The sequence below is a fragment of the Labrus bergylta genome, chromosome 14 (assembly GCF_963930695.1).
Source record: "Labrus bergylta chromosome 14, fLabBer1.1, whole genome shotgun sequence".
Lineage (NCBI taxonomy): Eukaryota > Metazoa > Chordata > Actinopteri > Labriformes > Labridae > Labrus > Labrus bergylta.
The window spans coordinates 7127259-7139563 of NC_089208.1; the positions used below are offsets into that span (position 1 = coordinate 7127259).

At 40.2% G+C, this 12305-nt stretch overlaps 1 protein-coding gene across 1 annotated transcript; it reads left to right on the forward strand.

Annotated features, from left to right (window-relative positions):
- Positions 1-2189: 2189 nt before the first annotated feature.
- Positions 2190-12240, forward strand: LOC110000120 (uncharacterized). Its single transcript, XM_029281502.2, has 5 exons — positions 2190-2825; positions 3230-3446; positions 5735-5841; positions 8120-8224; positions 10469-12240. The coding sequence occupies exons 1-5, from the start codon at positions 2282-2284 to the stop codon at positions 11233-11235; spliced, it is 1740 nt and encodes a 579-aa protein (XP_029137335.2). The 5' UTR covers positions 2190-2281; the 3' UTR covers positions 11236-12240.
- Positions 12241-12305: the final 65 nt, after the last annotated feature.

Sequence of the window (12305 nt, forward strand, 5' to 3'; positions counted from 1 at the left end):
GTTGTTTCCCTTTTTTTGACTTTGTATCCTAGTGTTTCTTTATGTTCTAGTGTGTTTTGTTACATTCTTGAGTTCTGTGTGTCTTCAGTGTTTCATGATTTAGTTTGTAGTTGTCCTCAGTGGTTCTTGTATTTTATTCCTGCATGTGTGTTTCCCTCCAGTCTTGATTGCCCTCATTGTCTTCACCTGTGTCATTAGTCTCACCTATGTCTATTTAGTCTCTGTGTTTCTTCCCTTCTGTGTCAGATCATTGTTGTATGTAAGATGTTGGAGTGTCAGTCTGTCAGAGTTTCCAGTGTTTCTTAGTGGCTCCTTGTTTTCCTTTTTGGATTTTGCTCAAGTAAGTTTTTGTTTTGCATTTTGCCTCTTGCTTTTTTGTTAAAATAAACCTTTTGTTTGTTCCTGCAATTGGGTCCACCTCCTTTGTTTTCCCACATTCGTAACAACCATTTAATACATAATTCATAATAAATCAACAGTTTAACAAAAAATGTAGAAATGTTTTTATTATATTTATGAGAATCAAAAGAAAAACCACCATCAGGATTAAACATGTTCAGAAATCAAATAATTGAAGAAATATCAACAAACATCTATAATCACAACAGACATGAATTATAGCTGGTTTATAATGTCACTCATTAATAATGAAATATTATAACTTAAAGCAGTTTATGGAAACACATTCATGAACAATCAAAACAGCAAAGAACTGAAAAATAAGGAAGTCATTAATTATAGAAACTTTATCTACAGGAGAAGCTCCATTTTAATTTGTAATCTTTCATTCTCCAATAAATGATCGATCCGATCCATAAAGACTTGATTAAATAGTTGTTTTAAATTTCTCTTCTCAACACTGATATATTTTACATTGACTAAAACTGAAAAACTTCTTCCGATGTTTGAAACATTCACCCTGATAATGATAAAAACATGGATTAATAACTCATTCAGTCTCAAAACTATTTTAACTAATGCTGTGGAAATATCCATCTATAATCTATACCGCTTTTCCTGTTGGGGCTTGTTTAGAGTCTCCAGTTAACCTAACCAGCATGTCTTTGGACTGTGGGAGGAAGCCGGAGTACCTGGAGAGAACCCACACATGCACGGAGAGAACATGCAAACTCCACTCAGAGAGGCTCCTGACAGACGGGGATTCAAACCAGGAACCTCGTCGCTGTGAGGGAACAGAGCTAACCACTGCACTGTGCAGCTGGCTATAAGAAAATATTTATAGCCAGCTGCTATACGTATCAAATCTTTCATCTTCTGATGATTAAATTATATTTTATTTCACTTTTGGGATTTTTTGACTCTTACAGATTCAGCTGGAGTCAGATGCTGTGAGGATTCTGTACATGAAATCAAGCTGATGTTTAAATTTACATAAAGACTAGCCTTATTATCTCTTTGTTTCTCTTAAATGGATTCGATATGTTGATATCATACAGCGACTGAGCCTGCAGCCTCTCAGTGAACTAAGCCATCACCATTCGAGCATACGGAGCGGGTGAAGCACAGCTCCTGAGAGATTGAAAGAACTCAGCAATCTCCTGTAGAAACTGTTTGAACCACTCACAAATTTTTTCCCAACGTTCGGATAGAGAAGGTTCAGGATTTGTTAACATCTCAGAGGTGTAGTGGTTTCCACCATTAGCTCTGACCATGACATCAATTTTCCTCAGGAGGTTTCTAACCTGCCCCTTGTTTCCTCTGACTGTGTTGTCAAACACACAGTACCTTTCGTTACAACTGGAGACCAGTTTTCTCACAGATGGGTTGTCATCGATCATTTCAGAGATGGACTCCCCCCTAAGCTCATCCCCATGAGTGAAAAGCACCATTACATACTGTAAAGCGTCTTCATCAAAGAGCTTTTCAACGAGCTTAAACAGTTGGATTTCTAGTTCAGTGATTCTGTCGATTTTGACCACAATCACAAAGGCGTGTGGGCCTGGTTCAGACTTCTGTACTGAACTCATGATCTCCAGGTAAAGCTGTTTGGGAGACAGAGTTCCCTGACAGGCCTGCAGCAGATTATATTTCTTGGAGGATACCAACTCTAATAATATATGATATACATATATATATATATATATGTATATATATATATGTATATATATATATATATATATATATATATATATATATATCATATATTGGTTTACTATAAAATAAGTCCAGGGACAGAATAACCAACTCTATTCCAGAAATATCTTTCAGATCTTCTAACCTCTCTTTTATTTTTCTTCACGCTGGTTGTTTTTGTTCAAACATGGATCGACGTTCAGATCTCACCATCATCCTTCTTGGAAACTCTGGAGTTGGTAAAAGTGCATCAGGAAACACCATCCTGGGTCTAACAGCATTTGAGTCAAGAAAATCATTTGCATCAGTGACAAAAGAAATCTCCATAAAAACAGGAACTGTGTTTGGGAAGCAGATCTCAGTGGTAGACACTCCGGGAATATTTGGATCTGAAGATGTGATTAAATCCCGCTGTCAGGGTCTCCTGGAGTCCTCTGGACCTTGTTTGTTCCTGGTGGTAGTTAAAATAGATCGATTCACCATCGAGCAGAAAAACGCTGTGGAGGCAGCTGTCAGAGTCATAGGGGATCAACTACTCAACTCTTACCTGCTCTTCACACAAGGAGATAATTTGGGTAGCAAGTCCCTGGAATATTTCCTCAATGAAGATCCAAATGGTCCACTTGTACCTCTTGCTCAAAAGTTTAAAGGAAGACATCATGTGTTCATCAACAATGAAAATGGTGGAGCAGAACAAGTGAAGATGCTGCTGGAAAAGTCAGGCCACCTCGGTGAGTAATTATCTTTGAAGAAAAATGTTCAAACATCATGATGAAAACGTTCTCAGCAGGAACTTCTGCTGTGACAAGTTTAAACTGTCAGAGTTCTGATGTACACTAACGGGAGAGCAGACAACTAATCAGTGTATACCTGAACCAACAGACACGTGATGTATACGTTCATCACAGCTCTTTGGTCTGGATGTTCAGATTCTAAACTAAACTCTCAGTGGGCAGGACCAAGCTCAAAGTCATGTTGATGTGTGGGAAACAAACCAATGACATTAAAGTATTGCTGTGAGACAATTTGAAAATGATGATTCATTTCTCTGATTCAGTGCTTTAAACTAAACTTTTTGAACTCAAAAGATTTCATACGAAATAATGTTTTAATCGCTGTACTTTTATTCCTTTAGCTAACCCACAGCCTGAGAATGCTCCGCCCCAAAGGATCGTGTTGCTCGGCCTACCAGGAGCTGGAAAAAGTTCTTCAGGAAACAACATCCTGGGATCAGAGAAGTTTAGATCAGCGGGTAACTTTAATCCAGTCAGTACAGAGACTGTCTCTGAATCAGCCACAGTGGAAGGACGTCAGGTCACAGTGGTGGACACTCCTGGACTCAGTAAGGGAACTTTGAAAAACTAATCTTTATAAAAGGAGTAATTAAGAGCAGATAGGTGAAACTGGCTCTTCACTTCACGATCTCCTGAATTGTTCTCTTTATGACCTACCAACTGGTATTTACCATCTTTAAGAGAGGTGTGGTTACCTTCAAGCAGACGTTCTGCTATTAATGCATTTTATTGTTTTAAATGTTCTGTGATGTATTGAGACTGTAGGAGGGTTTACTGTATTTAAGAAGCAGAGTGAGCTGACTGTCTGGACACACACACACACACACACACACACACACACACACACACACACACACACACACACACACACACACACACACACACACACACACACACACACACCAGTAAAATGCTGGATGTCAGATTCAGTGTCTGACAGGAAAAGTCTCATCCTGTTGAGTCTCAGCGAATCGGCCACACCTTGTTTTCTCAGTCAGTGACTCTGAACTAAAAATCAAATATTCAGAATCACTTCCATCTGTAATCTGATCAGGAAACACCTTTAAAGCTGGACCATGTGGGGAAGTTTGACTGAACATCAAGTAAGGTTTCCTGAAACAGCTTCTGCCTCGAGAGATTCGTGGAAGGGTCGTTGTCCAACACATCAGGAGCTCCAAGTTATCATTCTCTCAAAACACAATTCCCCTAATCACATTTTTCTTTAAATCCTTACAAAACCTTTTATCATTTTATTTGTTACTTTCACCATTATGACGATACCATAATATTCAAATTAGAATCAAACGATTTCATTTCCATAATTTCATTATTTAAAGTCATACAAATTACAATCTTTGATATTTATTTTATTAATCTGCATTATTGTTCACGATTCCTGTAATAAAGTCACACGTAATCATTTAGAACTTTGTCAGTGTTTATTTAATGATTGAAGTGATCCAAGAGAACTTACTGACATTCTGATATGAGACTGAATAATTAATCAACTTATACAGTTAAAGTTAATTTCTTCCTTAAACAGGAAGTGGTGCCCTGAGGAATAATTAGAATATAATATCTTAATAAATGAATTACGCAATATACCAATGAACTTCAGAACTTTGTGTAATGTTCTTATATGTATTAATAAAAACGCGGTGTTTGGGTCTTGACGCAAGCTGGACTTCTTAGTTTTGAGTCAGCAGGGGTTTAGTTCATCATTTTCGGTGCATTATTTAGTTTAGAAGGGTGTTTTGGCTCTTTACGATTTCTTTGTTCCCTCCCCCCTCTCCAATCTATCGCTTGCGATTTTTGTGGTTAACCTTCTTGGATAACTTTAAGAGACCCCTGGGTCCACACCTGTATCCCACTTCCCCCTTTCCTCACAAAAGGTGGTGAACGCTGGTTCGACGGCCCGTGTGGACACCTGCAAGACTCTAGAATCCCTAGACTTTAGAGACTAACACGTTCAATCTGTTTATTAGGATAAATGTGATATTAGAGAAACCTCGCTGTCACAGCCTCTGCCCTCTAACAAACACACTCACAACTTTACCACGTCACACTTTAATAAAGATTAGTATTAGTTTATTGCGTGATTCAAAGAAGGTTTCATACTTGGAGGTTCGTCCATACTTTTTCTCCTCCTCTGAAGAGCTGCAGAGAGACATTAAACAAAAGGTCAAAGGTCAGTGAAACATCCAGGTGTGTTTAACTTTATTGTAAATACTTTTGTTTGTTTATGATTACAGTTCAAATATTTTTCTATAAATCTAAATGTGAATATAAATATTATTATATTTTAATTTAAATCCCTGATATCAAACCTTGATCCTTTACACCAAACTTCAGTGAAACGGCCCAGCGCCATTTTGTTAGTAAGTGAAAGTGAAAGTCAGAGAATAAAACAAACAAAATCAAAGCTCATCAAACACTTTAAGATGGCACACTTTAAACTAGTGAGACAGGAAGTGCACTCTGTGTTCATATCAATGAGAGAGTTATCTCGGACTTACTGTAGGCTTTACTCTCCGCCATCTCAGCTGCTCTTCCCTCTGTCTGATTTTTAAACAACTCCTAACCTCTAAGAAACCAAAAGGAAACATTCCACTCAAACAAGAGCTATAAATGGTCTTCAAAATAAAAGTCCATTGGAAGGAAAATGGATCATTAAAAGAGAAACTACAGAACAAAGGTGTTCCATGAGGGATTAAAAAACAAAGAGATGGAATGAAATTAAGATGTAAGAGCACAAACATGCTCATTACAACATAGATAAAGAAGAAACAAAGAATCGGAAGATTTTATTTTGAAGGCTTTTAGAAATAAGTGGCTTAGGTGAATAGGGGTGTCTTGATATCGTTTATTCAGTCAGAATTTAGGGGAAAGACACAGACAGTGCGTGCTGATTTGACTTCTGTGAACTCACAAACCCTCTCAGCCCTGCTCCCAGGTAGGTACGTGCCTGTCTGTCTGTCTCTCTGTCTGTCTCATATCAAACTTTGATTTGATATGAAACCTAAAAATAAATGTCAATAAACACAGTTAAAGGTACAGATCATATCTCTGCAGCCTGCATGCTTTCACTTCTGTCTGCTTTCATTTTGTTTTTAGTTTCAGTGGATTTAATGTATTTTTCAGGGGAAGTTTTCTCGGTTTTCTTTTTCTCACATGACAGTTTAAGATACTGATGGATCGCTTTTCTGGTCCACCAGAACTTCTACCAGCCAAAGGACTGTCTCACAACAGTCAGGTAGAAGTGACGTCACACAGCAGTGTAAAGTTGATGATCAGCAGCTGAAGCCAGGTCGTCTGTCTCAGTGGCTCTGAGTAGATCAGAAGAATTAAAAGTCTTGCGAAAATTACTTGAGATAAAACTTGTGGGCCAATTCAAGTAATCTCTAGTCAGATAAAAATGCGTTGTTTACAAAAAAGAATGAATGAAAAATGACACGTGATGTTTAAGTGCGGCGAAAACGTGGAAAAAGGAAACCCAAAAGATGATATCATAAGTAGTCTAACGTAAACACAAGCAAGTCATTGGAGATGTCCTGGTTCCTGGTCAGTGTTAAACCACAAGATGTTGTTGAGCTCCTAGCAGTTCTTTGGTCCAGGGGTTAACTAAAAAAGGGGGGAGTTCTGTCAGTTTGTTCTGCATCTGGTTCCGTTACAGGTATTATTTAGAAAACGTTAATATGTCAGTGTTGACGCATTAGTCGTGATGCGATTAAGACTGACTTTAATGCATGAATGTTTTTTAATCACGATTAATCTCTTGTTATTTTGTCACTTTAGACACACCGTAGAAAAGCCTTCAAACAGCAAGTGAAGTACTCTTAGCTTAAGACAGTACAAACGTTCAAAATATAAAAGCCGAACCGTTTTTATTTTTAAATGAGAAATAACAGAATTTCAAACATTTGATTAAAAATGTGAATAGTAACGATTCACTTTTGTAATTCTGTGATTTAGAGGGTTTAGAAAATGTAAGTGTTTGACAGCTGAAGTTAAAAACCTTCATTTTCCTTTGGAGACTTTGGGTGTATCTGGACAATCCCAATGCACCCTGTCATTGACAGCTCTGGTTTTCAGTTATAATGCATGTGATGCTGAGCAGTGCTGTCAGATGGGGGCCCCTTAGGGAGGATTCCTACTGTCATTGCAAACTTTGCACATTTTGCGTCACTGTTGTGGTTTGAAGTGTGTCAGCCCTCTGGGGCCCCCTAATGGCCTGGAGCCCTAAGCGGTTGTCTGCCTTGTATGTTGACAATCAGACCTCTTTGTTGTCCCTACCTGTCTGTCTCTACCTGTCTGTCCCTAACTGTCTGTCTGTCTCTACCTGTCTGTCTCTACCTGTAGTACAGGACAGCTGCTCGTCTAATACAGGTAACCAGCAGACCAGGCTACCTGAGCAGGTTAAACAGCCGAGGAGACGCAGTATTATCTCTGTCTCTTTATTCATAGACACACTACACATGTACAAGACTGGTTAGCATATCTTACCCAATCAGATAGACAGGTACCAGACAGGTATTGACAGACAGGTAGAGAAGGACAGATAGAGACAGACAGGTATAGACAGACAGGTAGAGAAGGACCAGTAGAGACAGACAGGTATAGACAGACAGGTATAGACAGACAGGTAGAGACAGACAGGTATAGACAGACAGGTAGAGAAGGACAGATAGAGACAGAAAGGTATAGACAGACAGGTAGAGAAGGACAGATAGAGACAGACAGGTATAGACAGACAGGTAGAGAAGGACAGATAGAGACAGACAGGTAGAGAAGGACAGATAGAGACAGAAAGGTATAGACAGACAGGTATAGACAGACAGGTAGAGAAGGACAGATAGAGAAAGACAGGTATAGACAGACAGGTAGAGAAGGACAGGTATAGACAGACAGGTAGAGACAGACAGGTATAGACAGACAGGTATAGACAGACAGGTAGAGACAGGCAGATAGAGACAGACAGATAGAGACAGACAGGTAGAGAAGGACAGATAGAGACAGACAGATAGAGACAGACAGGTAGAGACAGACAGGTAGAGACAGACAGGCATAGACAGACAGGTAGAGACAGACAGGCCTAGACAGACAGGTAGAGACAGACAGTTAGAGAGAGACAGGACAGGTAGCAGACATTATCTCTTTCTCATAAAAACTGAAGCTCACCTGAAGCTCACCTGTGCTGCTGCTCACCTGTCATGTTGTGTGTTCTGTTTCAGATTTCAGACTGGTCCTTGTTGGGAAAACTGGAGCAGGGAAGAGCTCCAGTGGAAACACTATACTGGGGCGAGATGCCTTCCCTGCAGCTGTCAGTCAGTCCTCAGGTGAGTGAAGTCACAGGAAGGGACAGGTGAGCCGTTTCCTGTTTCACACTAATGTTAATGTTTTTAATCACATTTAGTTCCTGTGATCCGGTCTGCATCCTGCCCTCTGGCGGGATCAGGGGAATCCTGACTGTTCAAAGCTGAAAACATCTGTTAATCGTTAATTATTCTTGTTAATTACTGTTGTTTTTTTTAATTCACTTTCAATGCGAGAAATAATATCGATTAATGAGACAAAATGCCAGTCTCGGCTCTCCCGGGTGCTTTATTGTGAAAAGCTGCTTGACCTACATGAAGGTACTTCCTGTGGGGACATATGAACACAGACATGTGTCTAGTGTAGAGTCTTCTGAGACCCCATGGCCTCTTAAGAACTCACATCTACTGAATTAATACAAAGAAGATGATTCTGTTGTTTTTATAACACAAGTGTGACGGTTTAAAAAATGAAGTAAATTTGGAAGTGTAAAACCCTGATGAAGGATAAGAGTTATTCACAATAAGGCATGTAGCTGACCTGATTGACTGATTGACTTGGGTCCACATCCCTTGTTTTTCCACAACCGTGACAGTTAGGTTGACTGAAAGTTAGGCTGAGACAGCATTTCCAGCATGGAGACTGCCATTGGTGGGACTCCAGCGCCTCCTGCAGGAACAAATGTGTTGTGTACTCAGGCTTCATCCATTATTAAAACCGTAAGCATGCATGTCAGGGTGTGTCACGACTGCAGGGAACGCAGCGGCAGTGAGATGGGGCCAAGGAGCAGGCCAGCAGGTTGATTTGTGTAAAAGTCGTAGCACTGGCAAGTATATGTGAGCACACCAAGACAAATTCCTTTCAACTGTATTGTTGAAATGGCTAATAATAACTTGAACTTGAACTTGAAGTTCAAATAGGTTACGCAATGAATATCACTTAATATTTAAAGCGGTTCAGCTGACACTGTTATGATACCTGTGATATTAGAAGAAAGACTCTGATGTGAATGTGTTTAGAGGCCAACCCTGGTCGTGTGAAAGTTGAAGCAGATCAGACAAAGTATAAGAGAGTTACAGCCACTTCCTTTTTGATCCTTCGCTGTGGTCACACAAGCTGTGTAATACAATTATAACGTATGGTGACATTATATATTTAGTAATGAGATAAGACGCGGTATTGTTTGAATGACTTAATCAGCAAATGATCAAAAAAGGGAAAAGTTGATAAACAAATTTTGGGATTCTATTTGGATTTAAAGGAGGGCTCTGAATAGACACGACTCACGACTTAATCTCCCAACACCAGCAACCAGCAGTCTTACTTTGAGTTTAAAAAGATGATTATAATACATTCAATGTGACAATTACAAATATCTAGATGAAGAAAGACATAAATGTTCATTTGATGCAGAATTGAACGCTGTGGTTTAATCAGCTCTTCAGCAGTCCTTAAAACAGATGGTCAATTTTAATGACTTTGCAGAGACTGGTTTCGGTCACAGTTCATGTCTTTGGGGTCAATTCGTAGATAGCAGAGTGTTCTGTTTCTGCTTGGTTGTTTACTCCAGGTGTTGTAAAAATTTATAATATCCTGTCCTCCAGAGCCTGTCTGAGAGGGAGACTTAAATCATTGATCAGTTGTTTCTAAATTAACCACGATGTTAATCCACATCCCTGAGTCCTGCAGAAAGAGAGGTTGTAAAACTTGGCTACAGCATCATGACAGTGCCGGCCTGAACTGCTCTGCATATTCTGTGATCCTCGTAGCGTTGGCTGTCTGAACTGGCCAGTGCTACGACTTTTACACAAATCCATCTGCATGGCTCGCTGCTTGGCCAAACCTGCTGCTGCTGCGATCCCCGCGGTCGCAACACACCTGAAATGCACAGGGGTGCGAGGGTCCTTCACCTTCCTTGCAGTTTTAATTCTTATTGTAGTGTCAGAAACACGGATCTGGATGTTTCTATGACAGATGATTGTTAACAGAATGAACTGATATCAACACAAACGTCTGAGGTTACCTTTTATATGAACTGTGCCGACCTCTACAGATTTATAAATCTAAATGATCAAAATTTGAAACATGACGACTTTGAAATTTGAACGGTGGGACCCAGAGAGCTGTCGTAGATTGAATCCAGATGAAACCTGTTGAATTAGACTCGACCACCGTGACTCAATGATACTGTCTTTGTGTGTTTGTGTGTATCTGCGTGTGTGTGTGTATGTGGTTGTGTTTGTGTTTGTGTGTGTGTGTGTCCTCAGTGAGCAGACAGTGCTGTAAACACACTGGTCAGCTGTTCAGCAGAGAACTGACCGTGGTCGACACCCCCGGCCTCTTCGACACCTCGTTACCTGAACACATGGTGAAGAGAGAGATCTCTAAATGTATCAACATGTCGGCCCCGGGGCCCCACGCCATCCTTCTGGTCATCAAGGTGGGGCCATTCACCGACGAAGACAGAGACGCGGTCGTGCAGGTGGAGGAGATCTTTGGGGAGCAAGCCTGGAAGTACACCATCATGCTCTTTACCCAGGACGAAGGGGACACAGCAGACGTCGAGCGACAGCTGGAAGGGGCGGGGCCTGAGCTGCTGGAGGTCCTGAAGAAGGCGGGAAACAGATACCACGTCTTCAACAACCACAGGGCTAACGATCGTGGACAGGTCCTTGATCTGCTGGAGAAGGTGGAGAAGATGGTGTGTGTCAACGGAGGGAAGTGTTACTCCAACCCCACCTACCTGGAGGTGATGGAGCTGCTGAATAAGAAGGAGGTGGAGCTTAGAGAGTTCTACAGGGATAAGCTGGAGAAGGAGATCAAAGCTATAGAGGTAAAGTATGAGGAGAAGCTGAGAGAGGCCCAGGAGGAGAACCCAGCCACAAAGAGACGATGGCAGGAGGAAGTGAAGGAAATCAAACGATATTATGACTCTCTGAACGCCTCAACACGTCATGTTGTGGAGCAAACTGTGGCTTCTGACACCTTAGAGGACATAAGTGAGTTTCACAGGAAACTGAAAGTCATCTCCTGATTGGTTCAACATCCTCAGATGTGTTTTTTAAAGATCTTCCAACCTCATCAGTAGAAACTTTTCATGACTCTGACGCCTGATAGCCTCAAGCTGCTGTAAACAGACATCCTGAGTCACACTGAGCTCATCCAGCTGGAGCCAATCACAGCTGTCATTGGGTAAGAGGCGTGGTTACACCTGTACAGGAGACCTGTCAATCACAGAGTGTAACAGTTTAAAGGATCCCCAGGAACATACAACACCAACATGAAGACAGCAAACATCATATCTGGAGATTGTTTGTGTCCAATAACCAAATTTGAATGTTTGATATCATCGTCATGAGCTGCCTAAAGTAGAAACCTTATAATGTCAATAATCAATGTACTCTTTGAGGTTTTTATACGTAATGTTTTTGTAATGTGAGAAGGATAAAGAAGATACAGATGTCCATCTGTGTGTTTGTATACAGTCTTTAAAAAGGATGAAGACAGGAACACACGGGTCAGGATGTGACAACCTGAGCCTCCGACAGGATGAAAACTGATTTCATTAAAGACAAACATTGTTATGTGTTTATGGTTTGAGGACAGGCTGAATAAATTCTAATATTTCAAATAAGTCTCATCAGTTAAATCACATTTAGGATTCATCTTCAGAAACAGTGTTTGTCCTTTTCAGAATTGCATGAGATCAAACCATCCAACAACTTTAAATAGAATCATTTTGTTTTAATTAATGCTTTGTGAAAGAGGGGCAGATATTATAAGATTAGTCTTCTTTCTGCTCCTTTGCATTCAAAATTTGAGATTTTATGTTTGTTTGTTTTTCTTAACTTTATTTGTTTGGATGAAATAAAATAAAATTGTAGAGGCGGGGGGTGGTTACTTTAAACAGAGGCATACGTTAGTTTAGTCGACTCATTAAAGGCCATCACAGCCCGACGTCTGCATTTTAAGAATATTTGAAATGAAAGTGTTTGTATTTAAAATTTGTCTCTTCTGAAGAATAAAGAAACAGACTGACGTCCATCTGCAGACCTCTGATCTGTCATCACAGAGTTCATCCCCGGCTCATGATGGTCATTAATA

Bases quoted from the DNA above. Each gene is read 5' to 3' on its own strand.
- LOC110000120 (XM_029281502.2), top strand. From the start codon at position 2,282: ATGGATCGACGTTCAGATCTCACCATCATCCTTCTTGGAAACTCTGGA. The intron at 5,842-8,119 runs GTAGGTACGTGC...GTTCTGTTTCAG, and splicing joins CCTCTCAGCCCTGCTCCCAG to ATTTCAGACTGGTCCTTGTT. The intron at 8,225-10,468 runs GTGAGTGAAGTC...GTGTGTCCTCAG, and splicing joins AGCTGTCAGTCAGTCCTCAG to TGAGCAGACAGTGCTGTAAA.